General features: G+C 39.1%; 1 protein-coding gene across 7 annotated transcripts in view; it reads right to left on the minus strand.

The window, feature by feature from the left end:
• The window catches only part of LOC121642399 (thrombospondin type-1 domain-containing protein 7A), a 212,574-nt gene that overhangs the window by 5,282 nt on the left and 189,650 nt on the right, over positions 1 to 17,642 (minus strand). For 5 of the 7 annotated variants that reach the window (XM_041989126.1, XM_041989125.1, XM_041989124.1 and 2 more), the window contains 5 exons: positions 14,701 to 14,874; positions 9,130 to 9,228; positions 7,963 to 8,045; positions 4,174 to 4,387; positions 1,065 to 1,152 (listed from right to left, as the gene is read on the minus strand). In XM_041989126.1, coding sequence (XP_041845060.1) covers positions 1,065 to 1,152; positions 4,174 to 4,387; positions 7,963 to 8,045; positions 9,130 to 9,228; positions 14,701 to 14,874 — 658 coding nt within the window. The remainder of the gene's footprint in view (positions 1 to 1,064; positions 1,153 to 4,173; positions 4,388 to 7,962; positions 8,046 to 9,129; positions 9,229 to 14,700; positions 14,875 to 17,642) is intronic. The other 2 variants (XM_041989127.1, XM_041989128.1) reach the window with 2 other exon arrangements.

Here is a 17,642-nt window from a genome sequence, read left to right on the forward strand (position 1 = left end):
CAGTGTTGAATTACCGCTAATGCTAATAATATGCTAATACCAATAATAAATATACATAACCTAATGAAAGGAGCCACTGTGCATTATGAATTTATGTTTTATGGCTGCCCCAAAAATATTTTAATATGCTGTTAAGTAAAGAAATTGAATGCATGATATTTAATTGTAATAAATTTTTTTGCCATAGTTACTTTTCCACTTTCTGTTAAAGTCCCTATGAATAAATTTCAGTGCTTAAATGTTTATATAATACACGTCTATTCACTTTTCATAGTAAAATAAAAAATACTTTTTGTTGGCTTGATGTATTTTAATAGCTTTTCATTTTCTGCATAAGAATAAAAAAAAATTTATGACTCATCCTTCACTCGGGGGAGTTTAAGTATTAGTCTAGGAAATGTGTTGTTTTGTTATGTGAACCACTGAAGGTTAATGGCTGTTTGAACTTGTAAATCACACACAGTCCAGTGGGGGTGAGGTAGAAGCTGAAGCTTTAAGAATAAGTCGGGTAAAAAAGATCTATGAGCTAAGAGCTCTAGGAACTCTCTACGAGACGTGAGGAACACATCAGGGGTGGTTCATCCTCACCTGCGCCTTCACTCAGCTAGCCAGGGAGGACATGCGACACGTTAAGAGGGCACAGGGACAGTTCAGGGACCACTGGTTGCTTATTGAGGAGGCTGTGTCAGGGTGGGGGTGGAGGGGGAGGGGGGTTTTGAACCCTCCACATCCTCATTAGCTGCTGGTGCTTTGAGCCAGCTCTTGGCAACCACGACAGGTGTAAATCATCTCATGTGCATTCTGGCCCACAAAGACCGCCGTCCCATTGGTGCCAGACTCTTGTGCCTTAAGAGAACGATGCACGTTGGCACAGTAGCTGCTGCTCTCACATGGGAAATGCATGGAGGAAGCAAAACAACCAAAATATCAAGACCAAAACAAAGACGTGAAGGAGGGGGAGATTTAATTCAAAGCAGGTGGGGGGAAAAATGAGACAATGGGGGGGTGGCTGCTTTATGAATGAAGATGATGACAAATAGGGGAGATTAAACTCTTCAACTCACCAAGCTAGGTATATCATAGACACTATGAATATGAGGAGCACAAAGGCTCCGGCTGCTACACCATACACCCACATCTTCAGCTTCCCATCTGTGGAAGAGGAGGCTCGTCAGTGTCTGTTTACACGCAAACATGCCACCAACAGATATCAATCATATGAAAGACGATACCAGCTAAATCACTTTCTGCTGGTATTTATTTGGAAGCACAGTGCGAGAAAACCAGACCAACATCAGAGAAGCAGCTGAATAGTTCAAAAGAGAAGAGCAATAAATGATGTTATCTGTATTTCTGTAAACACAGGGATCATGAAAAAAGGTTTTTCTCAGATGGACACCAAGCTTATTTATTAACCAGAACCTGCTGGTTAAATAGATCAGACTTCTCTCATAGGAGTGATTTGCAAATAAAAATTATACAGATTCCAAATTTAATTTAATACAAAAAAACAGTTAAGAGAAAATTAAACCTTATTGTAAATTTGGTGAGATGTTCTCCAGGCCGAAATGTGGGTCAATATTACTTCATTGCAGATTTATTACTCACTCACGTAGAGTGTGTATAAGTCAACAAAGTATAGTTACAGTAAAGTTTTATAATCAGGTTTTTAAAGCCTTAATTCAGCACCAGACTCAACATTCATTTACTGTTTAAGACATCGATTACATAATCAATAACTATCCAATAACTATTCCAAAGGACATTAAACCATCAATGAGGCTTCATATTTTACTGGCTAAGGCTGCAGACTTCTTTCCATGCAAGTAAACTTTAAATAAAGTTCTTAGTATAATTTCTGTCTCCTACAATCATTATCTTCATTTTCTCTATCGTTTTGATATTCTTGCACTCTGCACTTGTATTTAAATGGCTGCAAAAAGCAATGAATATTTTATTGGAACTTAACTGGTGCAACAAAGTCAAGCTATAAATCATTAGCTGCATTTTTAATTATTACCTTGTTTCCCTCTAACTTTGATTGGACTGCTGGGGGGTATATTATTAGTGAGAAGTGTGCTTCAGAAACAAGCATTTGGAAGATAAAGAATCACAGGTGTTGATGTGTGTGAACATAGAACTCGATCTGTTCTGCACTCTTGCATCCTAAATATTTCTTTTGCTGTCATGCACGATGAGTCTGAACACTCTACAGAAGCACTTTTCACATATTAATGTACCGGCGGCTGAGAGCGGGTAGTCGGCTCCATCCATGCTTCCGACAGAACTTACATGAAGCACCACATGTTTATAAATGCATCTGTTTTCTCTCATGCACAGCTACAAGTGCAAAGATGTGCAAGCCAATGTTAATCACAAACCATGAACATTAAAAATGCCCCATACACTTCTTCTGCTGCTGTTAGGTGAAAACCTCTCAGCTTAATATTTAGTGTCCCCTCAAAAATTATATGGTGCTCTCGGGTTGTTTCAGTTCTTTCCACTTTTTTCTTGCACATTGGAGCAGTGGCAGAAATAGACTTTTATATATGGGGGGGGGGGGCAAATAAAAAGAAAGGAAATGATCGTGTTCCTCTCTCTAACACACACTCACATCCACTGCTGTAATAACTGTGGTCCCATTAAAGAGACATGAGAAATTAAACAGCTTTACATTCATAATCTGGATCACCAAGTGGAAACATTTGCTCAAAATACGTCCATAGAAAGGTAAGTTGGTTGTTTTGGAGGCAGTATGTGGCACTTGATGTGGTAGTAGGGGGCGCGATGGCTCCTCCTCCAATAACTTACATGGCTAGCTCCATGTTGTCAAGGCTGCTGACTCTGGGGCTGGAGGTGTCTTGCCTGATCTGCATTCTTTGTCTTTACAAAAAAGTCAGAAATATCTCTTTCTCTTCATTCGTACATTTTCTTGTACAAAACTGGGTCATATAGCTTTAGCTTACTTAATAAAGCTTGATGTGTGGTCCGTTAATATATAACCAGATTAGCACTGCTAACATAGCTTCAGGCTAACATCAGGCTATTAAGGTAGATTTACGCTCGTGAGGCGTCTGCATAACCACCGTAGGCTTGACGTAGCTCCGCAGAGGCTTGACGCGCACTTCTTACCGACCTGACGTGCACTCCTGCTACGCAGACGGTTACGCGGAGGTACTCCCTTGTGATTGGTCAGTTTGGGATCAAGTGTTGCCGGATATCTGGCACTTCTCGCTGAATTGGTGTGGTAACCACCATTTTTAAAAACAATAACCAGTGGATCAAGTTGATGAGAGGCTGATCGAATTATTTCTTCATTTTCTTCCACAAGCTAATAAAGGCACTGAAACATATTGGACGCCATTGTTGTTTTAAAAAAGAAAATACCTACCGAACTGAAGTGAACCATCAAAAGAACTCCGACCTGGTACATTTACCAGCCCATACCACCCCTGCTGCCACCTTCAGATTAGGAGAAACTGCAACACGACACCAAAACGATGCTAAAGTGCGAGAGCAAACTCACCAGCATCAGCTACATTTTAACCGACCGCACACAGACGCCACGCGAGTATAAATCTGCCTTTAGCCTTTTATAACATCAGTAGCTTTTCATGCACAGGGACAAACCTGGGTGTCCAATCAGTGCCACCCTGGCCACCCCTCTAGCTCCGCCCCTTCCCTGAAGCAGTGGAAATATCTTTAAACACAAGCTCCAGACTTGATTTTTCCACAGAAGCATTTCTGCAGATCTTAACTTTAAAAAGGAGCTTTAGGGATCATCTGTTTATGAATCTTTTTGCTTTTGGGAAAATTAAGATTTTCTGTAGTTTGTCATCAGTAAAGCCTCAGCTCATGTTACTGGCTTGTGGGGTTATTTCTGTTGCCATAGTTTTCCTTCAGACTTCCTTTTTATCTGGAGGATTTCATAACTACAGCCTGACAATTAAAAAATAGCAACTTCTGAAATGTGTATAAAAGACACAGTTAGTTCCTCTAGTCATGTGTTCCAGAAAGATCAAAGGTATTTACTTGACAACAGCAAAATTCATATATATCTGTTTTGTCTAATTAAATCTTTAATGACCTCTCTAGAAAGCAGCTGTAAAAGTGATTTAAAAAAAACATTAAAAACTGGTCTTAATCTGGACTAGCTGTGTGTGGAGGTCTAACCTGGTCCGTAAGGCTGCAGGTACCAGGTTCGCCCGGTTCGTCCAGGCTGAATGGTGGTGGGCAGCGTAGGATTAATGGCACGACTGGTCTTTACGTCCCCCTTCTTGTCCCCTGCAGTGGGGATCTCCAGGATCGGGATGGGAGCGCACTGGTCCAACTGCCCAGCTGCTGACAGCACCTCTGTGAAGCCCTCCTCGCACATGCAGATGCCAGCCTGCAGGGGGCAGTGCAGAATCATATTTGATTTAGGGAAATGCTCTGAATGTTGGTATTAATTCTTAATGTCCTTATTATCTGAAATATAAACACATCTAAATGCACAACAGCATCAACCTGAAGCTGGATATTACTGCTTATTTCCAATCATGTTGAAACTACACTGCAGCAACAGACCATAAAAAAGTGTTTACAGAAACTTCACTCATTGTTCCACATCATTAGACATCATTACACATATTTTACTTTCCGGGTAAACATGTAAGTTCCCCCAGCATCTTATTCCCATCTTTTAGTCATTTCACAGCCACCAGAACTCTGTTAGCTTTAAACAATAACATGGGAATAGATGTTATTGTCTGTAAACTTAACATTCAGACTCAGCCAGTTCATGTTAGCGTCAATAACTGAATGTTCAGACAAATGTATCACACATTTAGCCTGAAATGAGCTAAATAAAAAATTACTTGTTGTTTATGAACAGAACACGTAGTCCTCCCCCCCCAAAAAGACATCCATACTATAATAGACAACACAAAGTGAGAACATTCTATAAATCAAACACATATGAAACTGAATTTATTATGCTTACATGATGCTATTTTGAATGCATGAGTTAAAAATTAATATATAAGCAGTTTGATGCACAACTTATTGTCTGTGAGCTGATAGACAGTCCTATAAGAAAATAAAACTTTTGTCTTAATCCTGTAAGAACAACAGAAACCTCTGCAGTTTATTACAGACTAATTGTATCTCTGCTCTATTTGTCACTTGACTTGGATGGATGTGCTCAGGACATGAGCTAGGATAAGAAATGGACTCTTACAGATATCTAATTGAGAAAAGAATAAAAGGAATTTCCTTTAACTTTGTTCATCTATGTTATCCCGCCAAGTAATTTCTAGTAAGATTTTAAAAGGAGACTGACCTCGTCTATGCTTCCTGTAACATTCACCCACTGACAGCCTTCCATGTGTTCTAAACTTGTAAATATTGTGTCAAAGCCTTTGTTGCTGCATTTTGGATTTTCCCACCAGAACAACAATAATTCTTGGAATGACAGATTTAACAAGGTGATGGAAACATTCCTCAGAAATTCTGCTCTATATTGACATGATGGCGTCACACAGTTGCTGCACATCCATGATGAGAATCCCAAAGATGCTCTACTGGCCTGAGATCTGGTGACTGTGGAGGCCGTTGGAGTCCAGTGAACTCATTGTCATGTTCAAGAAAGCAGGTGGAGATAATTTGAGCTTTGTGACATGGTGCATTATCCTGCTGGAAGTAGCATCAGAAGATGCTACACTGTGGTCATAAAGGGATGGACAACAATACTCAGGTAGGCTGTGCTGTTAAACCAGGCCATGTTGGTACTAAGGGGCCCAAAGTGGGCAAAGAAAATATCTGCCACATGATTACACCAGCAGCCTGAACCATTGATCCAAGGCAGGATGGATTAATACTTTCATGATGTTTCCACCAGATTCTGAGTCTAGCATCTGAATGTGGAGCTGGAATGGAGACTCATCAGACCAGCAACATTTCTCCATCTTCTATTGTCCAGTGTTGGTGAGTCTGTGTGAATTGTAGCCTCAGTTTCCTGTTCTTAGCTGACAGGAGGCACCCGGTGTGTCTTCTGCTGCTGGAGCCCATCTGCTTCAAGGTTGGAGGTGTTGTGTGTTCAGAGATGATATTCTGCATGTCTTGGTTGGAACCAGTGCTTATTGGACTTCTTGTTGCCTTTCTGTCATCTCCAACCAGTCTGCCCATTCTCCTCCGGACACTCTGGTCCAGGCAACTGCTGCTCACTGGATATTTTCTCTTCTTCAGACCGTTAACTCTAAACCCTAGAGATGGTTGTGTGTGAAAATACCAGTAGATCTGCAGTTTCTGAGATACTCAGACCAACAACCATGAAACGTTCAAAGTCACGTAAATCCCTTCTCTTCCTCATTCTGATGCTCAGTTTGAACTTCAGCAAGTCGTCTTCACCATGTGGTGAAGCAATTTTACAGATGTGCCTAATAAAGCGGCCAGTGAGTGTATTTTATCGAACTTGCTTTATCTCTTTTTCTTGTCCATTCAGATTTTTCTGTTCTGTTTGTTGTGTAAAAGCCCGGACATTGCCCTATGTTTCTACTACTTATGTTACCTGAATGTCACAAGTAAGAAACAAAAGCAGTCAATGAGAGACAAAAAAACACATCAACCCAGGATTTTAGACTTCAAATAAAATGCAGAAAGAAAAATATCCCAAAGGCTAAAAACAAAGGCACATCAGTTCAAAGTGCAGCTTTAGACTACTTGAAGGTTTCAGGAAATCTGTTTCAGTGACTAGATGTCATCTTGGTGACAGCAGCAGTTTTTAGCACAGCTAAATTATAATCATTATAAAAAGAAGAGTCTTTTTCTTCTAGTCTACCTCAATAATGGGGTTTATAATTGTAGGGAAAGAGTAGAGTTTAAAATTAAGCAAAATCGAACAACACAGAAATGATTTAGCATAACTGTTAGTGGAGTGAGACTCTGGAACAGACTGAATGTTGTCTTGAAAAAATAGCCAAACATCAATCTATTTAAAAAGAAATATAAACAAATTATTTTACAAGGTATGGCAACAAGGGGCCCTAACATGTTTCTGGGATTTACTTGTATGTATTATTATATATAACAGGTATATTGTGCATGTTGACACCATATTTCCCTTAAATGTCTAATTGCATACACAGATCTATCTGTACTGATATATGATATGATGTAAATAGATACATAGATTTTATATTTATAGTTAAATAATCATATATAATAACACCTGGTTTTCACATTTTCAATGTATTTGTATTAATACATGATATAATATGAAAATATGAAAATAATATATAAAAACTGTCATATGTATTCACATACGTATCTTATATATTCTATATGAATAAGTAAGTAAATTTGTATAGTTAAGATATTTATATCTTAACTACCTTAAAACAGCTCCACAAACCTCAAATGTGACCATAAAAATTGAATCCACAGCTCTCCAGAGCTGATCATAATCACATTCCTGAAGGAAGAATTCACTGCAGGATTGTTATAGTACACTACATTAGTCTTAGCTTGGTGGGCATGAACCGACTGAGTCCAGATTCTCCATGCTTGAGTGGGGATTGAAACTGGGATCATCTGAGCATTTCCATTCTGCTTTTTCTGTGGTTGCAAGAGATCCATTTTTTTAAATGAAAGCTATGAAATGGATGAACTTTGAGATTTACCAGCTGCTGTAAATGCATTGTATTGATTTTTATGCAGCAGAGTTGAGCGACACTATAGAGAAATGTATTTTACATTTTCATGCTGCCATCATTTCATTCCCTGCTGCATTCAAATTCAATTCTGGCTGCGGCGTGTCACCGTGAGAGCACAGGCTGCCATTCATCAAGACGACATGCGCCCTCAGATTCAGGTCTTTTTCTTCTTTTTCATTCTCTTTGTTTTGTTTTCATTGTGGACCATGGTTCTCTGCAAGATTTCCCTTTTGTATTTAGCTTTATTGCCACATACCAGAACAATGCTTACCTCGCTGCAGAAAGACTTTGGCATGAAACAGGGAGGGTCACAGGAGCTGTTGTCCACTGGGGGATTCGTCGCAGGACAACCACCTGCAGATCGGGGGACAACAGAATCAAACAGAGCATGTGATGTTCGTTGTGTCTCTGATCTGATCTGAAGTGCTACTGCAAGAATAAGTTGGACGTTTTATGTTCTGAAGTTGCTGGTGATTTTATTGCAGAGCCTGTAAATTCATCTCTAATCTAATACGGCTGATATACTAGAGTCTGCTTTGTTTCTTAAACTGTTTCTGGGTGAGCTAATGTACAGGCTGCTGTATAGATATTTCTACTTTTATTTAGTGTGTGGTAGTTTTTATATGTTGTGTAAATCTTGTCCTCCCATGTAAAACTTCCACTGGTCGTTGAGACTTGTTGAGCCTTAGATCTGCTGCAGTTTCTTACTTTAGAATAAATTCAGCTGCACTATCTATTATTCAAAACACTGTAAGGCAGTATCTGCTAATCTTTTCTGGCTTGAAACCCCAATAAACAGACTAAAGCTGTTTTCCATCACACATTAAGGCTCGACTCGACTTTTATCTGTTTTGCTTCCCACTGCTGATAGCATCCAGTCAACACGGGTAGGATCAGCTGCTTGTTGTCATGGTGAACCTGCGCTGACACCGTTTAGTCCAGGTTTGGTGAGTTTTTGAGCATAACAACTGTGCAGCACACAGGGAGGAAAAAGTCCATGTGTAAATCTGTACCCTCAGTTTATAATACTTGCTCTTTTAATGCATTTGGATGTTGATGGTCTACACCCAGATTTTTTATTTATCCTACAGTAGTTTGATTTATTCACTATGAATCACTTTGTATTCATCCCACATGCTGCTGCAAATGGGAATAATTGCCAATATTACAATTATTCCTAGATAGAAAAAATGGTTTGGCCCAAATGTGCATTTTTGTTTTGTTCAAATCTGGCTTTGACTAACAGCGTTGAGTGTGAGTGTAGCCTTTTGCTTTTGGAATTTTAAATCCTAAAAATATATTAAAAAGTAACCCCTTTGAGGTTATTTTTTAGTTTTAAGTCAAACTATTTTCCAGGTCCTAATATTAGATGGAAACTATAGATGCCCAAAAACCTCTACGTTCATACAGATTTTCATTGTGAAACCAGACGTCTTACCAGTGACATTGAGTCCATCTGAGCGCTGACACCATATATCTGGGCGGCTGGAGTTTGGAGTACTACTGCCAAACCACTTGTACTCGTAGCATTCGCCCCCTGCAGGCAAAATAAGAAACACTTATCACGTTTAAAGGTGGCACGGTTGGAGCTGGAGTGAAAACCATTAATCAAATGAATGACAGATTAATAAAGCAGCTGCTAAGTTATGGTTGTATAATAGTCTGCTGCCACATAATGTCCAGTTCAAGGCTTTAATCTTCAGTAAGAGCTTTTGCTTAATGACTTTCTATCAATGCTATTATGACTTTATCAATATCTCCATCAGGGCAGTAAATGACTGAATTTCCCTGTGGAGTCCAATGCAACCAATCACCAGTGCAGCAAGTGGAGCAGCGTAAATGAAGAACTTAACCTTGAACAAAAGGAAGATCTATTCTCCACAGACTGCGACTGTATCGCTGCTCCACTCGATGCTCGGCTCCATCTCCTGCTTTCAGTCTGTGGCTGAGGCAGCTTCGTCCCTAATGCTCCTCACTTTTCTCATTTCTTTACTTCTACAATGTTATCACTGAATCAGTGACGTCAGACGGCGCTTCCCACCATCTTTCATGAGTAGATTTGGAGCTCTACTAGGATAGCAACATTTCTCAGTAGAAAGGATGTGAGAAGAGAATCAAGAAAACCAACAGATGATGATTTTTAAACCACATTATCAGAAAATGGCTAATTATAACCAAGCTGATATAAATGGACAGCACTTTTACACCGCAGTGGAGGTAGAGCTGCCATGCAGAGAGTTGGCTGCACCTTCTAAAATCATAATACAAAGTCATTTATAAGGAAAAGAGAGGCGCAAGGTTGAGTCTCATGTTTAAGTCCCCCCACCCTTAACCAAACCACACAGCTATGTCCATCCCTGCCCATTTCAGGGATCAAAGAGAAGGGGTAATCAAGCTTTCCAAATGGAAACCATGTCCCCGGTTGAAGGGCTAGATGACCAACCCTTGATTCCTGCTAAAAAAGGTCCATTTACCTCTGTACAACTTACTTTTTAGCTAACCTGCAGGTCAAGTTTAAACATAACCTTCTTTGAGAGGATTAGCCCTTATTTTGTTCATATTCATGATTACTTTATGGGCTTTTCTTACTTCAGTGATCTCCTGATTATTTCTGCTTGTCCTGCAATCAGCTTTACGTCCAAACCACTACAGAACTCATTCCCATTAGCCACATTTTAACTCGTTTTTTTATAGCTAATTTGCAAATGTTAGCATGCTTATGTGCTAAACTGGGATGGTGAAGGTAATTTAGCAATTTAGCGTGCAGAATTAGCAATTAGCTTAGAGCCTAGAGCTGCCATAGCAGCTGAAGACTCTAAGTATCTTTAACATTGTGTGGAAAGAAAAGCAACATGCAGCTCTAGATCAGTGTTCCCAGCAGTAAATAACAGCCTTGTGTAAAGATGGTAGCTCCCTAGTTGATAAAAAAAAATCCCCCAAAAACTGGTAAAAAAAGAAAAATAATAATTGAAGACCTATTGAGTGATTATGAAAGTATAAGGTCAACTTTAACATGGGCAGTACTACAGAGTCAAAGTCCATGTGTCCTTTATATCTGTTAATTAATTGTGTAACCCTTCAGAGCCTTGTAGTCTTCATTGTCACACAGGCTTTACAGATTTATGGCATTTGTAAGTTCAGCTTTCTCTCTATGTAGATTGGATTTTGGATGATCCATACATTTAGCTAATTTATAACCACAGACAACACAGATATATAATCATGTTTTAAATAGGCATGTTGTTATAGTTGGTGTACAGAAAGAAATACTTCTGTTGTGACAGAGAATCTCTGCCTGAAAGAAACCCATTATTGACCAAAACAAACACAAATAATTACTGTTTTATATTATTCCCATAAAAATAAGCATATATGAAGCAACGTCTGCATGTAAATGAGTTCAGGTGGGAAACTTGAGCTGCTGCCATCATATTTATCCTCCTACCTGCTACTTAGATAGAACATGACTTTCAGCGCTCCCTCATTTGGGACTGAGTTTGGTAAAAGGGTGCTCTCTAATGCTCCTTCAACTTGGACCAGGATACATCAGGACATAAAGCTTACCACGTTGATCCCATTAGAGGAAGTTATTCTGAGGGGACTTGAGACAGCATCTTTGCGTTGCTTTTGTTTTAATGTGTTTTTTCTTTAATTTAGTTTAGTTTTTTTTTAGTTTTTAATCTGTAACCTGCTTTTTGCCTTTAAATGAACTTTAATTTCTATTCTGTATTGTTAGAGATCTCTATAACTGTGACTAAATGTTTTTTGTCTATCCCAAACAGGCCTGTCTTGTAGATGAGACTACATGTCTCAATGGGACTACCTGTTTAAATAAAGGTTAAAAAATAAATTGTGATGCCGACCTTCCAATACATCATCATTCACTTAAGTGGTCTGATTTCTGGTTACTTCTTTGATGTATCTGTACAACCCAACCTATGATCCTCTAATCCTAACACAAAACCTAAAGTGACTGCATATGTTTTTAGGATTGAGTGTACCACCAAATTTAACCCAAGAACGTTTTAAACATTTTTTTGTATTATTTATTCTCGTTTTTGTTAAATTGTGTGCATGCAGTGTGGTGTTTTAAGTACCTCAAAGTGTTTTTATAAGAACTGCTGGTAACTTATGCAGCTATTGTTGTCAAAGTTCTTCTTTTAGCATCAGGAATAGATTAATAAAACTTTACCGGCAAAACTGTCCTGAATAAACAAATTAAAGACAGAGTTGTGTGTTTGGTCCTAATGAAAGTGGATATGTTTAACACAGACCAGGATGCTTTGCTGCCTCATGGACTGGGCAGTTTGCAGAAACAGACCAGAAACCAATAAGTAATGGAGCGCTTTAAAAGTCAAAGGAGTTTAATGGTTTAATATTTTTAATCATTTACAGCTAATTATTTCCAATAGACTCCAAAATCAAAGGTGTACCACTTTATTTATGAAAAATATGTTTTTGTTGAGGAACAAATGAGAAAAAAGTATTTTATTCACCACCTTCATTATTATTTAGTATTTTAAGAAAAGGATCAAATGTCTGCTTGTACCCAGTCTTCAGTTTTATTGAAATGTACTATTTTTCTACATAAAGACTGCAGACAGTGCTGTGTTCGGGCAGGTAGCCTTAGTTTGAATGTCTGAACTATTTCAATTAATCATGAAGTCCTGTCACAAGGGATTCATTTTAAACCCTTTAAACGTTAGGTGACACTCAATTTTAGCATCTTTGCCGGCATTGGTCTGGTTTTTGTTATGTTTCTTATATTTATGTTATAATAAATGAATGTCAGTCAAATATTTGCACTTGTTTTAGCTTTGTAATAGTCTCAGAATGTTTTATTCCTGCCAACCTTAAGTTAAAAAATAGTGAGATGAGTGTTTCATTGAGGCTTTACTTTCATCTCCCTGAAGCTGTTGGAGCACCATCTATGCTTTTTTTATTTCCTCCAGCTGTGAGCAGCTCCTTTTTTCTTCTTTTATTCTAATGAAGTGAAAGCCGACCAGAACCCTCTTTTTTTAACTTGTACTTCTGTCATTAAGATCCTTCTGTAGAGACAAAGCACGGTACGAATTAGGATACTGTAAAAGTGTGCAACTGGGACACAGCTTTGGTTTTTGTTTTTCTCATGCGAGCCTCACATCAAAAACAATCCCTCCCTCCATCCCCAGCCTCCCTTTCTCCGTCACCGCCCTCTATCTTCCCCTGCCTTTCACTCTCTTCCCCCACCGCCTCCGCTGGTCTTGGCAGGGCTACTCCTCCCCCCTGTGCCTTGAGTGATGCTGTGAAATCAGGTCAGGCCAGTGAAAACTGCTGTGGGGCTGTGTACAGTAGCCAGAGAAGGAGGTGTGGAGGAGTGGGAGGCCAGGGAGGGAGTAGGGGATGGGTAGTGGACTCCCTCTGCAGACAGAGCTCATGGCTACTGTATATGTTGAGCTTTGGTGGTGGTGATTTACAAGTCCATGCTGCACCTAAAGTAATTGGTGATTAATGCGCCAGGGGAGCTGAAGAAATCAGAACAGTAAATGACTGGCCCAATGACTCAAAATACTGAATCTGCCAGCAGGAAAATCTTGGACCCGCTCAGATTCTTCCTCCACCAAATAGAACGGATCTTGCTTTTGGTTTCTATCTGTGTCCCAGATTCGTCTAACATGCAGGGTCAGACAGGATGGAGATGAAAAAGCCTGCAGGTGTGACCTGGAATCTAAGTGTCTTTTTGTGTTAGCCCTCCGATGCATTGACAAGCTGTAACTGGTAACAACCTGGGACTGATTTTATTTGGTCAGTAGTATGAGAGCAAAAAACAGATTGAGTGGTTGTTGTGTGATTATCCTCTTCATGATGCTCCATACATTTTCAATAGGAGACAGATCGGTCCTGCAGGCAGGCTAGTCAAGCACACACACATTGTTTGTTTGAAGCCATGCTGTTGGAAGTAATGCAGAGTGAGGTCTGACGTTGTTCTGCTGGAATAATGATTTCCATCCTTGGAAAAGACGTATGGTAAAATTCCAATATATCATGGTGTATCCAAGAATACCAGTGCCATCAACACTGAAGTAAGCTAAACAGCCTGGATAGTCCAAAGATGTTTATACTGCCTTCAGGTTAAATGGGACGATTACGCCCCCGCTGTCTTGTGTTCTGTGGAGGACGGCATCCCAGGTGTGTGACAAGGTATAAGATTGTGTTGATGGTCCTTGGGTCTCCTTATCTCTATGGCCTCCCTGATCCATCTGTGGTATTTGTTTATTTCCGATCGGATAGCTCTAGCTTATTCATAATCCATGATGTGGTTCTCTCTTTCACAGTGGTTATATGACTGATTTGAGACTTTGCAGTTCTTTCTGCTATTTTTCTGCCTGAAAAATATTGTTTCAAACTGATTTTGGCACCTAAGTGGGCACAAGGTGGTGCGCCACAAAACCTAAATGCTTTTTACAAAATGGAAAATCACCATTCGGAAAATAAAGGAAAGGTTTCAAGAGACATAAAAAAATATTCTTTTAGTTTTTTAAATCCGTGGCATTAGAGTAGTGGATCTCAATTAAATATTCATCTTTTACAATTGTATATGTTGTATATGGACAAAAGAAATCATCTTTACTGGACGTTAATATGAACTTTTGTATCTCTAGGTGTTTTTTTTAACTACAGCAGTTTTCATCTTCAAAAACAGAAAAAAGATGTTGCTTCTGACAGAGTTGATGTCAAAATAAAAATTCATAAACAGAAGTAAAAAGTCAGCATATTCATAAAAAAAAAAAAAAAAAAAAGAATTAAATTAAAAAGCTAATGCAAAGACTGCCTCCTCCCCCCTCGGACCAACCACAAAAACCCACTCTCCAGCTGTATGAGCAGGATGTAGGTAAGGAAAGGAATTAAAGTGTGAAGCTGCTGGATTGGAGAAAACAAGTTTCCTGAATGTTCAATAGACAGAGAAGTGATTGGTCAGAACATCTGGTCTGCAGGAATGAAAGATTTCATGCTTTTGAAGTATCCTTACCGGTGCAAGGCTGAGACTCCCACATCTGGTCCGGACAGAGCAGCAGGTTTTCGGGCTCCTGGGCCAACACGGCTCGTGAGCGGACCTGAACCGAGCCGAAGTCGATGCCGGCTCCTTTGACACAGATGCTGACACATGAGCTCCAGTCTGACCACTCCATCAGGTAGCATTCACCTGCAGCAGACAAGAGAAAACCATGTTACTGCGACTGAAGCCTCACATGCAGCGTTTTACTTTTCAGTCTTTATCGCTGTAAAAGGAATACGTTTGATGCTTAACATTTAACTGATTAATTAAATGACTCATTAGTTAATATAAAAATCCTACACATGAATCTAAGCACATTTTAAAATGGCCACAATTCAAATTCCTGCTTCAAATCTTATAATTTCCTGTAAGCTTAAGACGCTCAAGGAACAAAGTATGCAACGTTCAAATCTCTTCTTGTTTTCTATGCTATGAGTTCATGTTTTACTAGAATGTTTGAATGTATGTGAATGAACAGCAATTTCATTACCATCCTCATACCTACACACAGCTTTCAGCAGGTGATGCACAGACCAAAAGATGCAGCTCAAATGTCCCAAACAGTAAATATGAAGAATCAAAGGACAAAGAAGAAAAAGAGTTTCTGTGGCAAAACACACCACCACACACCTCTAGTAGCTCATAAGACATGACTGAGAGGACTTCCTTTTGTTTTAGTCTATGTGAGTCTTTAGTATATAAAACAAAAAAATGTCTAAGATTCACACATAAAATTGTCTGGAAACAACTAAAAGGTCTGTAATTTAAACGCTAAAGACCCTGAACATGTGAAACAATCTGCCCTCCTACAGCACCACAGCAGATTTCCTGGAGCATGACCGTTAACACACTGTTGCAGTTATGTGGAGAACAATGAAGAAAAAACATATAAATGAAAGACGCCTGATAAGATTTCCCACCCACTCAGTTGTTTACTGTGCACTTTGTGACTGGTACATTTAAACATGCTTCAGGTGTGTAAACAAAGAAATTTGTAATGATAAGAAATGCATGATCTGTGGAGTTTTGGATAAATTCTGTCTCGTCTTATTTTCCATTTTCCATTCTCCAAATCAGGCTTGACTTGCTCTGCTCTAAAAAAAAAAAATAAATAAATAAAAACATGCTCTAAAGTTTGCATAATGTTTTACCAATTTGCTCATTCTTTCCTGATGAATATGAACTTATGATTGGGTAAAGGCGTATTCCTGCTTTTTGTGCGCCATCTATACGTCCAGACTTCTGTTCTGGTGTAACCATCAGAGAGGCTCAGACGGGATCATCATTACCGCACATACATTTATTCCAGTGTGGCATTTCCTAATAAATTTTCACTACCCTCCACTTCCATCTGAACCTTGTTGGCTTCACTCACATAACAGCGTTGCAGCTTTATAGTTGGTGTCTGCAGCAGAAATCTGATCTTCAGTCTTGACAAAGCAATGCTTTACCTATTTATCTGTTGATGAGAACAGTTTAAGCTCTGTGAAATGTTAAGGTGTGCATCAGACGTGTATTTGCATATCTTATAACACTTAATGCTTTGGCGTTTGGTTCTGGTCACAGCTGCCGGCTGCAGCCCATCAAACAGTGGTGGAAACAGAACATGGGTGGATGGTGGTGGTGGTGGTGGATGGCAGTGCATCAAATTGTGTGTTTGAGTTTGTGTGCATGTGGAGATGCTAGAAGTTCCATGCTATAAACGGTCTTCCTCAAACAGTGGTTGGATTTTCTTCTGAATCACTACAGTAGCTCCCTAACTGAAAAAAGTCTGCTTTTAATTTCTGTTTGATACTTCAGTGTTCTTTTGGTAAAAGGGGTTGGAAGGACTTGTTATCAAAGGCAACCTCTCTCTTCTTTCTTAGGGACCAACAGCCAGTTTTTTACAATATTTTATTTAATTACCACAATGAAAAATCCAGCAGTAGAAACACATGGCATGCAAATGATTAAAATATATGATTTAAAACTAAGGTACTTTAAAATAAGCTGTGGGTTGAATAAAGGGGAACACTTTCTTTTTGCATGATGAACAATCGGTTATGATCCAAAATAGGCACATAGCACTTTTGAAAGAACTCTGTTTTCATGGTTTGTCTTTTGGCAGAAGTAAGGAACAATAATCCCTCCTTCAGGGACTGCTGACACTGAAAATAACAGCTTCATATCTAAGCTGCAGTATGTGAAAATACACTGTTGTTATCAGGCTGGATCATAAACTGTGGGTTCGTTTTTTTTTTTTTTCTTCTCTATTTCAAATGTTTTATATTTGCCCTATTTACCCAAAAGAAATGTCTCATGCTCGCTCCTGCATGTGCTGCACAGCAAGGAGGATGCAGCTTCACAATATGCTGTAGATTTAAGAAGTGAGCCGGTGACCTGATGGACGGAGTCTTGCAGCTGCCGGGCAGAGCTCACCTGTCTGAGCTGCATCAGACTCTGCAGCCAACAAGCCTCCATCGCAACAACCCGACAACAACTCGCCAGATCCAACCTTTGAAGTGTCAGTTGGAAAGATTTTTTCCTTTAGTGATAGCTGACATTCTTGCAGAGGCACTAGTCTATCAAAGAGTGGTCAACAGGCTCCTGCTGATGTCTTTTGAGTTTGTACTTATCTAGTCTTCAGTGGACAAGGCTTACTGCTTTTTTATTTAATACCTTCCTCGTACTATTTCATAGAAAATGCTGTAAGTGCTGTAGGAAACGAGCCAACACTGTTAGGACCTGCAAAACTCTGCAGAGTATTAAATTTAACATTTTAGCCCTTTATAAAAGAAAATGATGATACTTTCAACTACTTCCAGTGTTTAATTTATGGAGTTACATTCAATGGGTTTTAGGAGTCAATATATTGAGAATAAGGATTTGCTATAATTTTGAATTACATTAAACATATATCTCTATACTTTTTCTTT

This window comes from Melanotaenia boesemani, chromosome 6 (genome assembly GCF_017639745.1).
Source record: "Melanotaenia boesemani isolate fMelBoe1 chromosome 6, fMelBoe1.pri, whole genome shotgun sequence".
Classification (NCBI taxonomy): Eukaryota; Metazoa; Chordata; class Actinopteri; order Atheriniformes; family Melanotaeniidae; genus Melanotaenia; species Melanotaenia boesemani.